This window comes from Mytilus edulis, chromosome 2, assembly GCF_963676685.1.
Source record: "Mytilus edulis chromosome 2, xbMytEdul2.2, whole genome shotgun sequence".
Taxonomy (NCBI): Eukaryota; Metazoa; Mollusca; class Bivalvia; order Mytilida; family Mytilidae; genus Mytilus; species Mytilus edulis.
This window is the reverse complement of record NC_092345.1, coordinates 89,072,898-89,087,579: the sequence shown is the minus strand read 5'-3', so window position 1 is coordinate 89,087,579 and position 14,682 is coordinate 89,072,898. Positions and strand designations below refer to the sequence as shown.

Below are 14,682 nucleotides of genomic sequence, written 5' to 3'. Positions count from 1 at the left end.
TGGGGTCCATTTAAATGACTTATAGTATAACTAATCGCCGTATTTGAATATCAAAAATAAGACAACGCGTGACCGAACGACGCATGGATTAAACGAGTGCGCAGCACGAGTTTAATCCATAGCGGCGTTCGGTCACAAGTTGTCTTATTTTTGATATTCAAATACGGCGATTAGTTATTCTTTTTATTACATTGGCAAATGGCTTTTTTTTTTTATGAAATTAATGTAGAAAATGTAAGGAACTATATCTTTTTCCTACGCATTGACAATTTGTTTTGATCCGACGTTATCGACGTCTTGACAACGCCTATTGTTGTATGACGTCAGAGAGTGAAATAACCACGTTTATTTCACATGTGAAATTATCGGTTTTTATCTAACTGGGAAATCAATGTAATTCATTGCAACCAATGTAATAATTGTTGTTATTGTGGAAAACTTTTCCTGAACTGTTACAAAATCCTTATTTCTGTATATATAGATAATCAGGATATGCCTGTCTTTGAGTCATTATTCTTTTCTGACAATATATATATTATAAAATTAGTAAGAGCCTTTTTTAATCCTTTAATTGGCTTTTGACATACATGACATTGCCAGTTTTGTTTACAATCATTAATGGACTTTCATGCCACAATAGTTTGTTGTCATTAGCGTATAACACTAATTCCATCAGTAGAACATATAATATAGGGAGAAAGTCAAGGTTGTACAAAACACTGTAATGTCCAGTTAATGGAAAATTATAGCTAATGGACAGCATTAAATTGTCCCAATTGAACCAGTGGATATATTTTTGATAAATTGTTGATAAAGAGGGGGAAAGGCTATTACTGCCTGTAGATATGACAAGAGATTTCCCCTTTTACATATAATCCTTCACAAACCTTGTTTGTATTCTGAAACATTTATTGCATATAGATTTATCTGAGATTTGTACGAAGCTTAATCTTATATGGAAATGACTTCCTGCTTAGTACAGAGAATTCTTCACATCCTATAGCTGATTTGTAATCATTTAATCCATAACTATGTATAGATCATGTAGATAATGGAATATTAATTGGATTAAGAGGGGACAACTTAAATGAAAAAAATCTGTTGAATAGATTGTGATAATATTTTTAAGTTTTAAACTATTTCCTTATACTTCATTATCTGAAAATTGATAAGAGTGTTTATTGTCCATTTGACAAACAAATTTTTAGATATAAATAACTTCAATTTTCATTTTCAAGTTAAAGGTGATCTTTGAAGATATCTAGAAAATCGTGTATGTTGTCAGCTGAGAAATTTAATTTATACTTTAAATTCTCAAAATAAGTTATTTTAGATCTATATAAGTGATTTGAAATTTCTTTAGTACCCCTCCCCTAATAGCCCTATTATATTTGATGAATGAAAAAATAACTTTAAGAGAAAATTGATGTGTCACATTGTTTTTAAATGTCGTTTAAAAACTGTATATCAGGATATATTACAAGAGATGGGAAGTATTTGATCAGGAAATAACTGGATGACTGTATCTGATCAGATTTCAATAGATACATATCACTGTAGTTTATAGTCAACAGATGCACTCAGGTATTTTACTCATCAGTGTAGGTAAGTGTCGTAGGGTACACCTGATTTGTAACATCAAAACATACTGTGTCTCTGGCATAACTGGCATAGCATTTACATGACTTATAAGGGCATTTAAATATTGATAAAATACTTTTAAAGTATGAATGTTTAAAACATGTTAAACTGGGTCAGTTATAGTAAATTTGAAGTAGTATGAACACAGGTTTTGTCTAGTAAATGATAACAATCTTCTGTTTACCTGGTTTATTATATTTTTGACATGTAATTATACATTATTATTATATTTTGCTCTAATTTACAGTATTTTAAACAATTTCATAACTGATTCATTATCATGAGGTTCATTTGTCATACAATAGAAGTACTATTTATCATGTAAAGTTAAATTATTTTAACTCTTTTATATCAGAATCTGGATCAAAAATATATGGCAAAGAATACATTTATTAGCTATAGACTATTAACAAAAGTCACAGATGAGTAGACAAAATTAGTCAATCCTTGTGGAATTAACGTTGTACTGTCTCAAATAAAGTCCTTGATACATTTTGTGAGAAAAGTATTGTCCTGAAGAAAAGCAGCAAATTTCCTTCCAAACTATCATAAACTGATGTTCAGAATAACTTAAAGAGACTGATTTCAATCAAATCCTGTTATAGAAAAACTATAGAACAGTGTTGTGTTTTTCAACTGTAGGTTCAGTACCAAATCAAATTCCATGAAAATGAAAATTGTCTTACTTAAAATTATGATATTCACATTTGTGTTGTGTAAAAGTTCAACTAAGAAGTAAACTATGAGAAAACCTTTTTGTGTACTATCTATTATGAAGAATTTATGATGTAATCCTTGTTTGATTGAAAAGGAGTTTCATCTTGTGTTATGTTGAACAAGTTTATAGCTATTTTCAGATTGATTTTCATACAAATACATGGCATAATTATTATCCAGCAGTTGATTTTGACTTGTTTACAGCCGTCACCCTGAACATAGTACTTTATAGGTATATACTTTGATTGTAAAACTAATTATATTACTACCCATAGTACTTTACAGGTTTATACACCTTGACTGTAAAACTAATTATACTAGTGATTGAATTTTGTAAAAGGTGCAATTATGTAGTAATTGTTGATTGTTCTTTTTTTTTTTAACAGAAATATACAAATGAAGAATACACACATGCATTAGTGGATTACAAGAAGAACTTAGTACGAATTATTTTGTCAGGTAAACATGTATATAGATTTATATGTCCAAGAAAGGTGATTATTCACATGTATTCAATTGTGTTTTTATAAGACAAAATAACACCAGTGCACTATTCTTTGATGAAACCCAGATAACAGTGTTTTTGACAAAGAATGGATTGAAAGGGAATAGCAGATTTTTCAAAGAGCTTTTTATCTATTTTATAAATAAATAGTTATTTGAGATATGCTTAGATTGTTTCAATCATTTAGAATGAATCAAATTTGACTAAGAAATGCTGAATGTAGATCTGGCAGAAATTTTCAGTTTTATTTATAAAAATGTAACCATGTTTAGGATTTAGTGAATTCAACATTGACTTTAATTTTTATTTACTTCCAGTATAAATGAAACCTGTTTTGAAATGAAAATGGCTTCCTTCGTGGTTTCTACTCTATACCAGTTTGGGCCTTAAGTGGTCCCCAATCCTATGGCAATAGCCAGTCAGTTTCTTTCCACTTATAAACCTACTGAAAGTCTGACATAAGCTATTAAACTATCATCCATATCAACAACAGTACAAGTTATCAAATGGGTGACTTTATCAGTTTGGGACCTACCTATGATTATTACTATTATTTATATTCTTTCAGATCTAGAAGCATGTAACCTAAAGAAGGGAATGTTCTTTAATCCTGACCCTTATGTTAAAATGACATTGATCCCCAGCAAAGTGTATTCGCCACAAGTACATCATTACCAGGAAAGAAGAACTTCTATAGCCAGTAATACAACTAATCCACACTGGAAAAATCAGGTATAAGACCATCGCCTTTTAAGATTTTTAGGACCTTCAAAGAATGTAAGGAGTCGTATGACATAATAGAATCATAGATATGAATAGACAGAAAAGCATGTGCAATCATATAATGATGATTTTTCTCAGTCTGTTTGATTTATCAAGTCATTGATGTCTAAAATGAATCATTGTTTTACCTGTTTTTCAACATATTGCACTCTGTCAAATCTGGCAATGATATAGTTTGTCCTGATGGTTCCCTTGTTTCACTTAATTATGCGAACTTTCTTTTCTATCACTGAACATACTCAACTCTTATACCACCCATCTTCAACTAAGGGTTAAATAGATGGTTGTATATATAAGGATTCAATTCAGGTTGAATTATTGACTTGCAAGTCAATAATACAGAAGCCATGTTTTTGTGCTTATTTTGACAACATTGAACCAAACTGACTGCTTCCAGTGAAAAATTATTTCACTATTCTGCTATGACAATGTATGATATTTTTCTATAGTTGTATCTAATACTGTGGATTCATGAGTATTCGTTGGATACCAATTTTTGTGGATTTCGTGGGTACAGGAGAACCATGAATTGAAATGTTCAAGGAATTACAAATTTTCTAAGGTATTGTATGCAGCCTTTCCTAAAACCATGACATTAAATATCCACGAATATACAATATTTGCTCCAACCACGAAAAACTGGTGCCCTCTAAAATAAATGAATTAACAGTACCCATTAATCAAATTAGAATGTTAGAAGCCAATACACAATAATTTGGTTTTAATATAATACTTTACAACACAAAATTAGATCCTAGTTATTAGTTAATTTGTATTCAGATGAAATGATAACACTTAATTTATGTTTCCTATTTACAGACTTTTACCCTAGACACCCTACCTGCTGATGTTATTGAGTTTGAAATCAAAGATAAATTTGCTAAGAGTCGACCAACTATTAGTAGATTTCTAGGGAAAGCTTCTCTTCCTGTACAGAAAGTCCTTAATAAATCAGTTCCAGGGTAGGTTGAATACCAGTAATATTAACTTAATATATACAGAGTGTCCTTAAAAAATCAAGTTTCAAGGTCATGAAGGTAGATCCAAAACTTTCTCTAAAATATCTTGAGAGTTCTAAGTAAGTTTCATAGAGTCCAGATCAAATGCAAGCCAGCTCCTGTCTATGTGCCAAAATGTTACCATAAGATGTCCCAAGAGTCCTTAAAAAAGATGCAGTGATGCTACCCTTTTATTTACAAAGAGCATGTGATATTAAACCGAGAAGAGTAGTTTGAGTTTAATCTCCAACACTTACCGGTATATATGTTACAGTGAATTTGTATAATCAGTGATTATGTAGAATCCCTGAAAATTTCAGGGATTATGTAGAATCACTGGCCAGTTTAGGGATTATATATAATCACTAAAATTTTCAGGGATTATGTATAATCACTAGAAAAAACGTCAGGGATTATACATAATAACTGAAATGAAGAAATAGTTTTATTTATAAAGAAAATGAATAAAAGTCAAATAATGTATGCTATAAAATCTTATTAAAACAGCATTACACTGTATAAACATAAATTGTAAAATGTTAAGCACAAAATATCAAAATTATAACTTTATTGATTGTTTAAATGTTAGGCACAATATATATATCAAAATGTTAAACACAATATATTAAAATAATATGCTTTACATCTGTATTTACCACAATATCCATATTTTAGAAAACATTTACCTTCACATATCGAATCAGATTTTATGACCCGCCTAAGAGAAATAAAGTGTTCAGTAAAAACATCTGTAGGTACCCCAAAATAAGAGAATAAGCAACCTCGAACTGGTTCTTGCAAGACCCCATGTTTTTTTGGCCAGGCAATGTCCTTTTTCCGACTTTTGGTGAACAATAACAATTATGTTTTTTTGGGATTTCGTTTCCTTTTTTACCATGTGGAATTGCTATGAGAATATTACACCAAATTCCAGCTTCCTCTACAATTTTGTTCTAATTGTCAATCCTTAGTTTTTCTATACATTTAGATGCGTAAGTTCTCTCTGTTTGAATTTCTTGTTCATTTGAGGAGAAAAAAACAAAAAAAAACACCAAAATACAGGTGTTCCATGATCTTCTTCACCATTTGTTTTACATGTACCACAAAAAACATGCTCTGTAGATTTACAAATAGAACATGAATATCCATTTGACGCTGGCTTTTAAAAACAAACAATATATGTTAAGTTATTGCTATAAAGGGAATCTTGATATTATTAATTTTGAAGTCTTCAACTTTATCTCGAAACCCTGTATGGTTATATCTTTAAGACCATCCTCTGTGTTTAAAAGCAAAATTATTTCATCTGGCAAGGAATATGAAAGTTAAAAAAAATTCGTAAGGGTTCCACGGAACCCAGTGTCTCGCCTACTTTTGCTGTTAATTGCAGACTCAACAAAAATGAGGAAAAACATCAATAAAAATTCCCTTTCGATACTGTCTTTTGATTGAAAGAAGCTTCCAAGTTTGGTAAAAAATCCAGGATAGTTTATGAGAATCTAATAAATGTTTTATAAACTTTAACTGCAGACTGTATGTAATGTTAACTGGAAGAAAAACTAAAATACAGAAAAAGTGATTTTTTTTTTACAAAATTTACTTCTGAATAATATCTTATGATCAGAAACAAGCTTTTGTCTAAGTTTGGTAGAAATCCAGGATAGTTTAAAAACATTATAAAAATTTTAAAAACTTAAACCACAGAGTGAATGTTTGTTTCTGGCAAAAAAACTAAGTCCATTTAAAAGTAAAACACGGAAAAGTGGAAATTTATTTTTACAAAATTTTCTGTTTGATACTATCTTATGATCATAAACAAGCTTCTGTCCAAGTTTGGTACAAATCAAGGATAGTTTATGAAAGTTATTAAAATTTTAAAAACTTTAACCACAGAGTGAATGTAATGTTTCCTCGCAGAAAAACTAAGTCCATTTATAAGTAAAATACGGAAAAAATGGAATTTTATTTTTACAAAATTTACTTCTGGATACTTTCTTATGATCATAAACAAGCTTCTGTCCAAGTTTGGTACAAATCAAGGATAGTTTATGAAAGTTATTAAAATTTTAAAAACTTTAACCACAGAGTGAATGTAATGTTTCCTCGCAGAAAAACTAAGTCCATTTATAAGAATATACGGAAAAAATGGAATTTTATTTTTAAAAAATTTACTTCTGGATACTTTCTTATGATCATAAACAAGCTTCTGTCCAAGTTTGGTAGAAATTCAGTATAGTTTAAGAAAGTTATTAAAATTTCAAAAACTTTAACCACAGAGTGAATATTTGCGGACGCCGCCGCCCCCGACGGAATGTAGGATCGCTTAGTCTCGCTTTTTCGACTAAAGTCGAAGGCTCGACAAAAATGATAATTTTATACTTTATAGATATAGGAAGATGTGGAGTTAGTGCCAACGAGACAACTCTAAATCCAAATAACAATTTATAAAAGTAAACCATTATAGGTCAATGTACGGCCTTCAAAACGGAGCCTTGGCTCACACCGAACAACAAGCTATAAAGGGCTCCAAAATTACTAGACGTGTAAAACCATTCAAACGGGAAAACCAACGGTCTAATCTACATTTTATATTAAAAAAAAACGAGAAACATGTATAAATTACATAAACAAATGACAACTACTGTACATCAGATTCCTGACTTAGGACAGGTACAAACATTTGCAGCGGGATTAAACGTTTTAATGGTACCAAACCTTCTCCCCTTTTCTGAAACAATAGTATAACATCACAACATAGAAAAACACACGATTAAATATCAATTGGAAGGCTTAACTCAATAAAATAAATGGAAAATTAACACACTATCAACGAATTAATTTGTTCTGTCTATATATTTTTTATTTTATCAAACAACGAATCCTTAAATTATTCATAATCCCTGAAATTATATTAGGGAATTTGTAGAATAATTAATCAAATGTTCAGTGATTATGTAAAATCACTGGTCATTTTCAGGGATTATATATAATTACTAATGATTTTAGTGATTCTACATATTCCCTGAAAAATCAGGGATTCTACATAATCCCTGATTATACAAATTCACTGTAACATATATACCGTATATCAATGTAGCTTGTTGTAAATTAAAATTATTAAATTTGTTTATTGAATCATTGTTTAGGCTAAAAATTTCAGTAAATGGAAGAATGAAAATTTGCAAACAACAGCAAATGATTCTGTGTAACCTTGAAATGGCTGTGACATATTGCTTTGTCATTTACAAATAATCCTCGCTTTAATATGAGAAAAAATGAAGAAAAAACATCAACATGCAATTAGTGCAATAATCATAGATATAAATATATATATGAAAATACATATGTTGTGAGAAACATTGAAACATGTTATGTAGATTAGTTAAAGTATTATATTTACATGGTAAATTTAGATAATTTATTAATAGAGACAAGTGTTATCCCACTTATACTACTTAGATAATTGACATATTTGGCTAAAATAAGTTATGTTATTAGCTGATGACAGATGTAAATATAATGAAGATTTAACACAGAAGTGCATTCTTGTATATGATTATGAGAATTTACAAATATTGTTAATACCATGATTGAATAATGTCAGTGCTGAGTAATATTTATATATGCTGAACATTGTTTAACCTTGAATTAAGGGAAATGAAGCTTTCAAAATTGTGGAACATGTATATCAATTCTTAAAAAGAAAATTGTTTAGATAGATGAACCAATGACAATGCACAGTTTATAACTTTTTGTTTAAAAGCAAAATTAATCCCATAAATACATGTCTTCAAGGGACAGAAGGAAAAACAACAACTACGGACACAAAATAAAAGTACTAAAGACGCCTTTAAATATAAATACTATACATTCAATATGTCTAATTACCTTACAATCTTAATTTCAGGGCTGCTGAATTTGACTTAGATTTAACCAGACGTAACCCATCAGACAGTGTGTCTGGCTCACTCAGATTCATGGCTGAAGCGGAGATGTATGATGGAGGTATAGTTGTTGACTATTTCTTATAAAAATGATAAAGAAGTTTATAAAAATTATTGAAAATATTGTACAGGAAGGAAGCATAGTTGTGAATGTAGGATATGGATATATGTTTTCATCTCAGAGGAACATTTCTCTTCCTGAACACATTATCTTGTACAAGGGATAAAACTTTAAACTTTGTTGTTAAAGAGATTATTCCTAGAGTATGATAATGCTCATGTTGAAAAAGACCCTTATCAGGCTGAAAATTAGGTATACGATATGTTAAACTGTTGGTATAAATTTAGGCAGCAGTAATTGACAGATTTTCAATAATTTAGAGTTTACTGTGAAGTTATAGTCACATCACCTTGAAACATCTCAGTTTACTAAACATGGATATGTCATAGCAACAGCTTAGCATTATGTTTGATGGACGCAAATTCTTGTTTGAGTTTACCTAAGAAAGAATTATATAGTTGTTTAGTGTTTTAGCATGATTTATTAAATACTATTCTTCTTTTTTTCAGAACACTTTACATTTCCAGCAGTTAGACAAAAAGCTCCAAACAAACGTCAGGTGTCTCTTCCAGAAGAAAGTTTTAGTTTTAAAAAATCACCTCAAATTCAACGACACAACACGGATCCTGAATCTGTAACTAATGGCAACTGTGACATAAATATTGATAATGATCAGGAAGATTCTGGCATATCTTTACCTCATGAGAGAATTCCTGATGATGTGGATATAGAACTAGCAGAAAATGAAGCAGAAATATTAAGCTGTAGTCCTCCTAATCTTGCTTCTGTGCCTAGCATAGTTTGTGGTTACAATAGTCATATAGATTCACAAAGTTTACGAAGTGATGAGATAAGTACAGCACCTAATAGTGATAATTCAGGAGGAATGGAGATAGGATCTTCTTTAGGAAATAGCGAAGCTTTAAATGGCTTGACATTAATTCATGCATTTGATAGTTCAAGTGGAAATTCTTCAGCGGAAAGAATAGAAACATCAGAATCCGTGTTGGATCGTGATGACATAATGAGCACAGCTAGTTCGTGTGATGTAGAAGTACAGCTAACATTAATGGGGGTAGAAGGGGGAACTGATGAGACTGTTCCTGGACCCCCTCCTACGTTACCCCCAAGAACTTACAAAGCTCCACCGCTTCCCCCTCGGAGTAGGAATAGTGATGCCCCACCTTTACCCCCAAGGACCCCAGAAAGGACACTAGAGAAACCAACCTTTCCCAAATCTTCTGTGAGTCCAGTGGGAATATCTGATGGCCATTCATTAGAGTTACCTCCCCCTCCTTTGCCACCAAGGACATATAGTCCTATTAGTTTGACCTCTAATTCTGATGAGTTATCTCTTCCAGCATTGGCTGAGGCTGCAGTAGAGGAGGAAACAAAAGACAGTTTTGATAGTACTGAGGCATTCTTGGGTTCAAATGACAGTTGTGGGTCAGAAGGGGCTGTAGGAGGTCCGGTCAAGGTAAAAAATGAATCTCCACATAATATTATACGGACAAAACATGGTTCACTAAAGGGTGGTGGATCTACTCATAAAGTAGAAATAGCCAGAGCTTCAACCATTGATAATTCTAACTGTGATTTAGTTGTGAAACAAAAAACAAGAAAAACACATAGTGATCCAACAAAAAATGACACGTCATCAACAAGTGATATTAATTTGTCAGATTCTAGTAGAAATTTATTTGCTCAGTTATCTTCCTTGCCTTCTATAGATTCTGTTGTTTCTGTCAGTCAGTGTAAAAGAAACAGTCATTCTGTAGAATGTAGCCCACGATCAAGTCCTGTGTCAGTCATTACATCATATTCAGACTCAGTCACAGATAAAACACGTCACAAACATAAACATAGTGATAGGACTTATAAACAAAGTGATTCAGTACATGCAACACCAATTCGGCCAGCTTGTGATAGGTCATCAGTGTCCGCTTCTCCTCCCAGGATAGTGCCAAGAACACGAATGCTTAGTGAGGAGGAAAAGCAACAAAATAGACAACATATTGTGCAACAACTTCAGCAATGGACAGAAAAACAAAAACACAAATCAAAAGCAGAATCTAATAGTGGGCAGGATAGTAGTTTTTCAGGTTGTGAGAATTCTAGTGTTAGTAATGAAACGTTGGAAAATGTATCTGGGATGTCATCGTTAGACTCAGTATCTCCTTCTTTGCATGATCAGACTGATAGTCCAAGTGCAACAGCAAGCCCAGTAAATGGTACCTCAGAAGATACACAATCTAATTCAGTTGTGTGGCAGTTACGACAGCCGCAATCTCAGCCACAAGCATCAACTTCAGCACAAATCCCAGGTAAAATTTATACATCATTTGTAAATACATGACATAGAGAGTACATCAGCATGTTAAAATTTAGTTTTGAACAATTTTTCTCAGGTTAGGTCACAATTTTTATGCCCCATTTATGGACATTATGTTTTCTGGGGCTTGTAAGTTGAGCAGTGAAGATAACAGACAGATGAATTTTTATTGTCCATGAAACTACACTTAAATGATTAGTCATGTTAGTAAAGACATCTGTAAAAGGACATACAATTAAAAATTCTATTAGAGCAAAGAAGTTTTAAGATATTAACATGAATAAAGAAAAAAAAGATAATATGACTTTTTTACTGGTAATAAAAATCTGAATGTCTAAGGGACACAACTAAGCCAATAAAATAGTTTGCCTATACAAGTACAAAAAATGTAAATAAATACACTTGTCAGTGGCGGATCTATAACTTCTTGTAAGGGGGGGCCCGCTGACTGACCTAAGGGGGGCCGCTCCAGTCACGCTTCAGTGATTCCCTATATAAGCAACCAAATTTTTCACAGGTAAGGGGGGCCGGGGCCCCCTTGGGCCCCCCCTGGATCCGCCTATACTTGTACAAGTACATCTTTACAAATTTACTTATATAAGCAAAAATGATAAGTATATTGATATTTACTTTTTAGGTTAATGAAAATTACTTGTCATGCTTATACAAGTAGTACCCCTGACTGACGATAACAATGAAGAAACATTTTTCTGGTTGTTGGACAGTAACTTGAAATCTTATTATTAGCTGTCTTTGCATTGCATAATTTTTTATTTCCTACATAATATTTTATTTCTTTTACTAGCATGACAAGTTAAATGGCAAAAGGAGTTGTAGAGTTGACCATGTTGACTGTGATGATAGAGTTATAGAAATATGTGATCTATCATGTCTATACATGTTTATTTTCTAACTGTAAATAAAAATTTGTTGTTTGATCATGTGTTAAAAGATATATGAATTACCCAGTAAATAGTCGGCATGTTATATCAATCGGAAACAATTATTGATCATGAATATTGACAATTGTTTAAATTACATTCAAAACAAAGGCTTTGATTTCATAGTGATATTTAAGATGTTTTAAAATCTGTGACAACAGATGGTTCTAATAGAAAATCCTATCCATCAATTTGATCAATGCTTACAAGTATTTCATGGAAGACAAAAACAAAACAAAACAAAACAAATCAAACTAAACTAAAAAACCGAATTCACAATATTGGAAAAAAAGGATTTCAAACTCATCTCTAGTGTGATCATAATAAGAAACTCTATGTGTATTATCATGATTATTAACAGTTGCAATATATGCATGAATGAAAATAACAATATATACTATTATATTACAGAGCCACAGTCACCTCTTCCTAAATTACCAGCCAGGAAAAAGTTCCAGAAGGTAGACCCTACACATGGGGATGACCCTTTACCTCCAGGTAATCATACTCCAATGTTATCAATTAGGAAAATAGTACAGGTTTGGCAATAATGGTAAATTCTTACCTAGGCAGAAAAAACTATATTGGAATAACACAGGTTATGAAATACCCTCAGAAATGGGTAATACTGGGCAATTTGATTTAGACACCTTTATAAAAAAAACAATAATTCAGAAATACAAAGAGAAGTTTGTCACAGAAAAAAAAATCGAAAATAATTTTATGCATGTGAGAGATGATGTACAATCATTATCATATACATGATATATACCACTGATGACTAATGGTTCAACCAAAAATAAAATAAAAGTTTATCATACAACCTGATTTACAAATTTTTCTAACTGTTTCTTATATTTTGAACCCTAATTATAACCAAAGATAGAAACATTTTACATGAAAAATTGTCATTATACCTCCACTCAGGCACATTTTCTTAGAAACAAAAAAAACCAACAAATTAGAGCTTCCTGAAATTTATAAGGGAGATAAAGTTTAGAAATTTGTTTAATTACATATTCCAAGTGAACTAGAGGAGTTTTAGATTACACTAGGTCATGTCAGAGTTCTTGTTTCAGTTATATTCAGCTGCCTAACAGTAGATTAAACTTGCCTATATTTATACCATGATTGTTGTATTATATCAGGTTGGGAGGCAAGAGTAGATAGTCATGGGAGAATATTCTATATAGATCATATCAACAGAACAACTACATGGCAGAAACCATCTAGTGGGCAGAACACAATACAAAGACGTCCTACAATCAGCTCAGAACAAAGACAACAACTTGACAGACGGTAAAACACTATAATGTAGACACCAAAAAACTTAATAACACAGTCGTGGGAAAAGTTTGGTTGATTATATAGGGAATCACTGAAGCATGACTGAAGCATGACTGAAGCAGCCCCCCTTAGGTCAGTCAGCGGGCCCCCTTATGAAAAGTTATGGATCCACCACTGACAGTTCTCCATGTGGTCAAAAAATATTTGAACCAAATCCTTATTTGACAAACAGAAATATTATTGTGTGTGTACATACACATACAAATGTACATAAATATACATTATTACAACATTTGTAGAATATATAGTCGACCTTTATACAATTCTTTAAGTATTAAAATTTGTAATGGTCCTAAAAGACAGAAAGTATTCAAGCAATTGAAACAACTATTCTTAACATGTGATCTATCTGAATTGGTTATGCATACCTAATAAAGAAACAAGAGAAATTTTTCTTTGTATGAAATAGGGCCTTTAAGTATGTTTTTTTTTTTTTTTTTAGATTGAGTCTTTTAATGTTGTTTTTTTATCTTTGATTAATTTCTATTGAACTTGATGTTATACAGATATCAGAGTATAAGAAGGACAATCAATCAACGACCTGAACCTGAACCACCAAGTGCTGAGAACACATCATCTGGTGGTAGTGATGGGAGTCCCCAGACGTCAGCCCAGGCTAGGGTACCTCCTCCACCCACCATGCCTGTTCCCCCAATCCCCACACCTGTGGTGCCGGAACCAGATGATGCACGGCCACCAGCGATCAAGTTTTTACTCAGGACAGATTTCTTTCCTCTTTTACAGCAAAATGATGTAAGTGTTTGGGTCAGATGATTGTCTTAACATATTCTTTGTAATGCCAGAAAACCTCAAATATAGGAATTCATCAAAAATTTTGTATTGCATATTTTTACTTTAAAAAAAAAATCCAGAAATTCATTAGGAGATTTGGTTTCATGTGGTATCTATCTCAGTTTCATTGAAGTGTGTTGTTTGTTGCATTGTATTTACCAAAGCATTTTATTCAACCAACAATGTTATATGAAGGTAGAATTTAAAAACTAAATTTGATAATGACAATGTATACTTTCTTAATACACTAGTTGTATGCACATTGTTGTTGTTCTCGATTGTTAGACCTTCATTTTTTTAAATATTGTTATACCTAAGAGTAGTTAATACATGTACATACAGAGCAGTGGTGTAGTGGTTAGTGAATCGGACTACTTGCACAAAGGTTCCTGGTTCGATTCCCGTTCTGGGATGGAAATTTCAGGGACTGAATTTTCGCCTCTCACTTGACACCATTTGCGAGTATGGTCTGGAGGAAATTTATGATAGTCCGTCGGGAGGGGACAATAAATTGCTGACCCATGTTAAAAAGAGCGATATCTCTTGCACGTTAAAGATTCCCTTGTAGATTTCGAAAAAGAGCAGGCTAATGCCGCTACAAGGCAGCATTCTCACCCGCAA

At 31.9% G+C, this 14,682-nt stretch overlaps 1 protein-coding gene across 3 annotated transcripts in view; it reads left to right on the top strand.

The window, feature by feature from the left end:
- LOC139513334 (E3 ubiquitin-protein ligase HECW2-like) overlaps window positions 1–14,682 on the top strand; it is a 46,655-nt gene that overhangs the window by 12,764 nt on the left and 19,209 nt on the right. For 2 of the 3 annotated variants that reach the window (XM_071301730.1, XM_071301731.1), the window contains 8 exons: window positions 2,745–2,817; window positions 3,432–3,595; window positions 4,466–4,608; window positions 8,552–8,649; window positions 9,159–10,973; window positions 12,334–12,420; window positions 13,071–13,221; window positions 13,776–14,022. In XM_071301730.1, the coding sequence (XP_071157831.1) occupies window positions 2,745–2,817; window positions 3,432–3,595; window positions 4,466–4,608; window positions 8,552–8,649; window positions 9,159–10,973; window positions 12,334–12,420; window positions 13,071–13,221; window positions 13,776–14,022 (2,778 nt within the window). Of the gene's footprint in view, window positions 1–1,518; window positions 1,606–2,744; window positions 2,818–3,431; window positions 3,596–4,465; window positions 4,609–8,551; window positions 8,650–9,158; window positions 10,974–12,333; window positions 12,421–13,070; window positions 13,222–13,775; window positions 14,023–14,682 lie in introns of those variants that run through there. The other variant, XM_071301732.1, reaches the window with a different exon arrangement.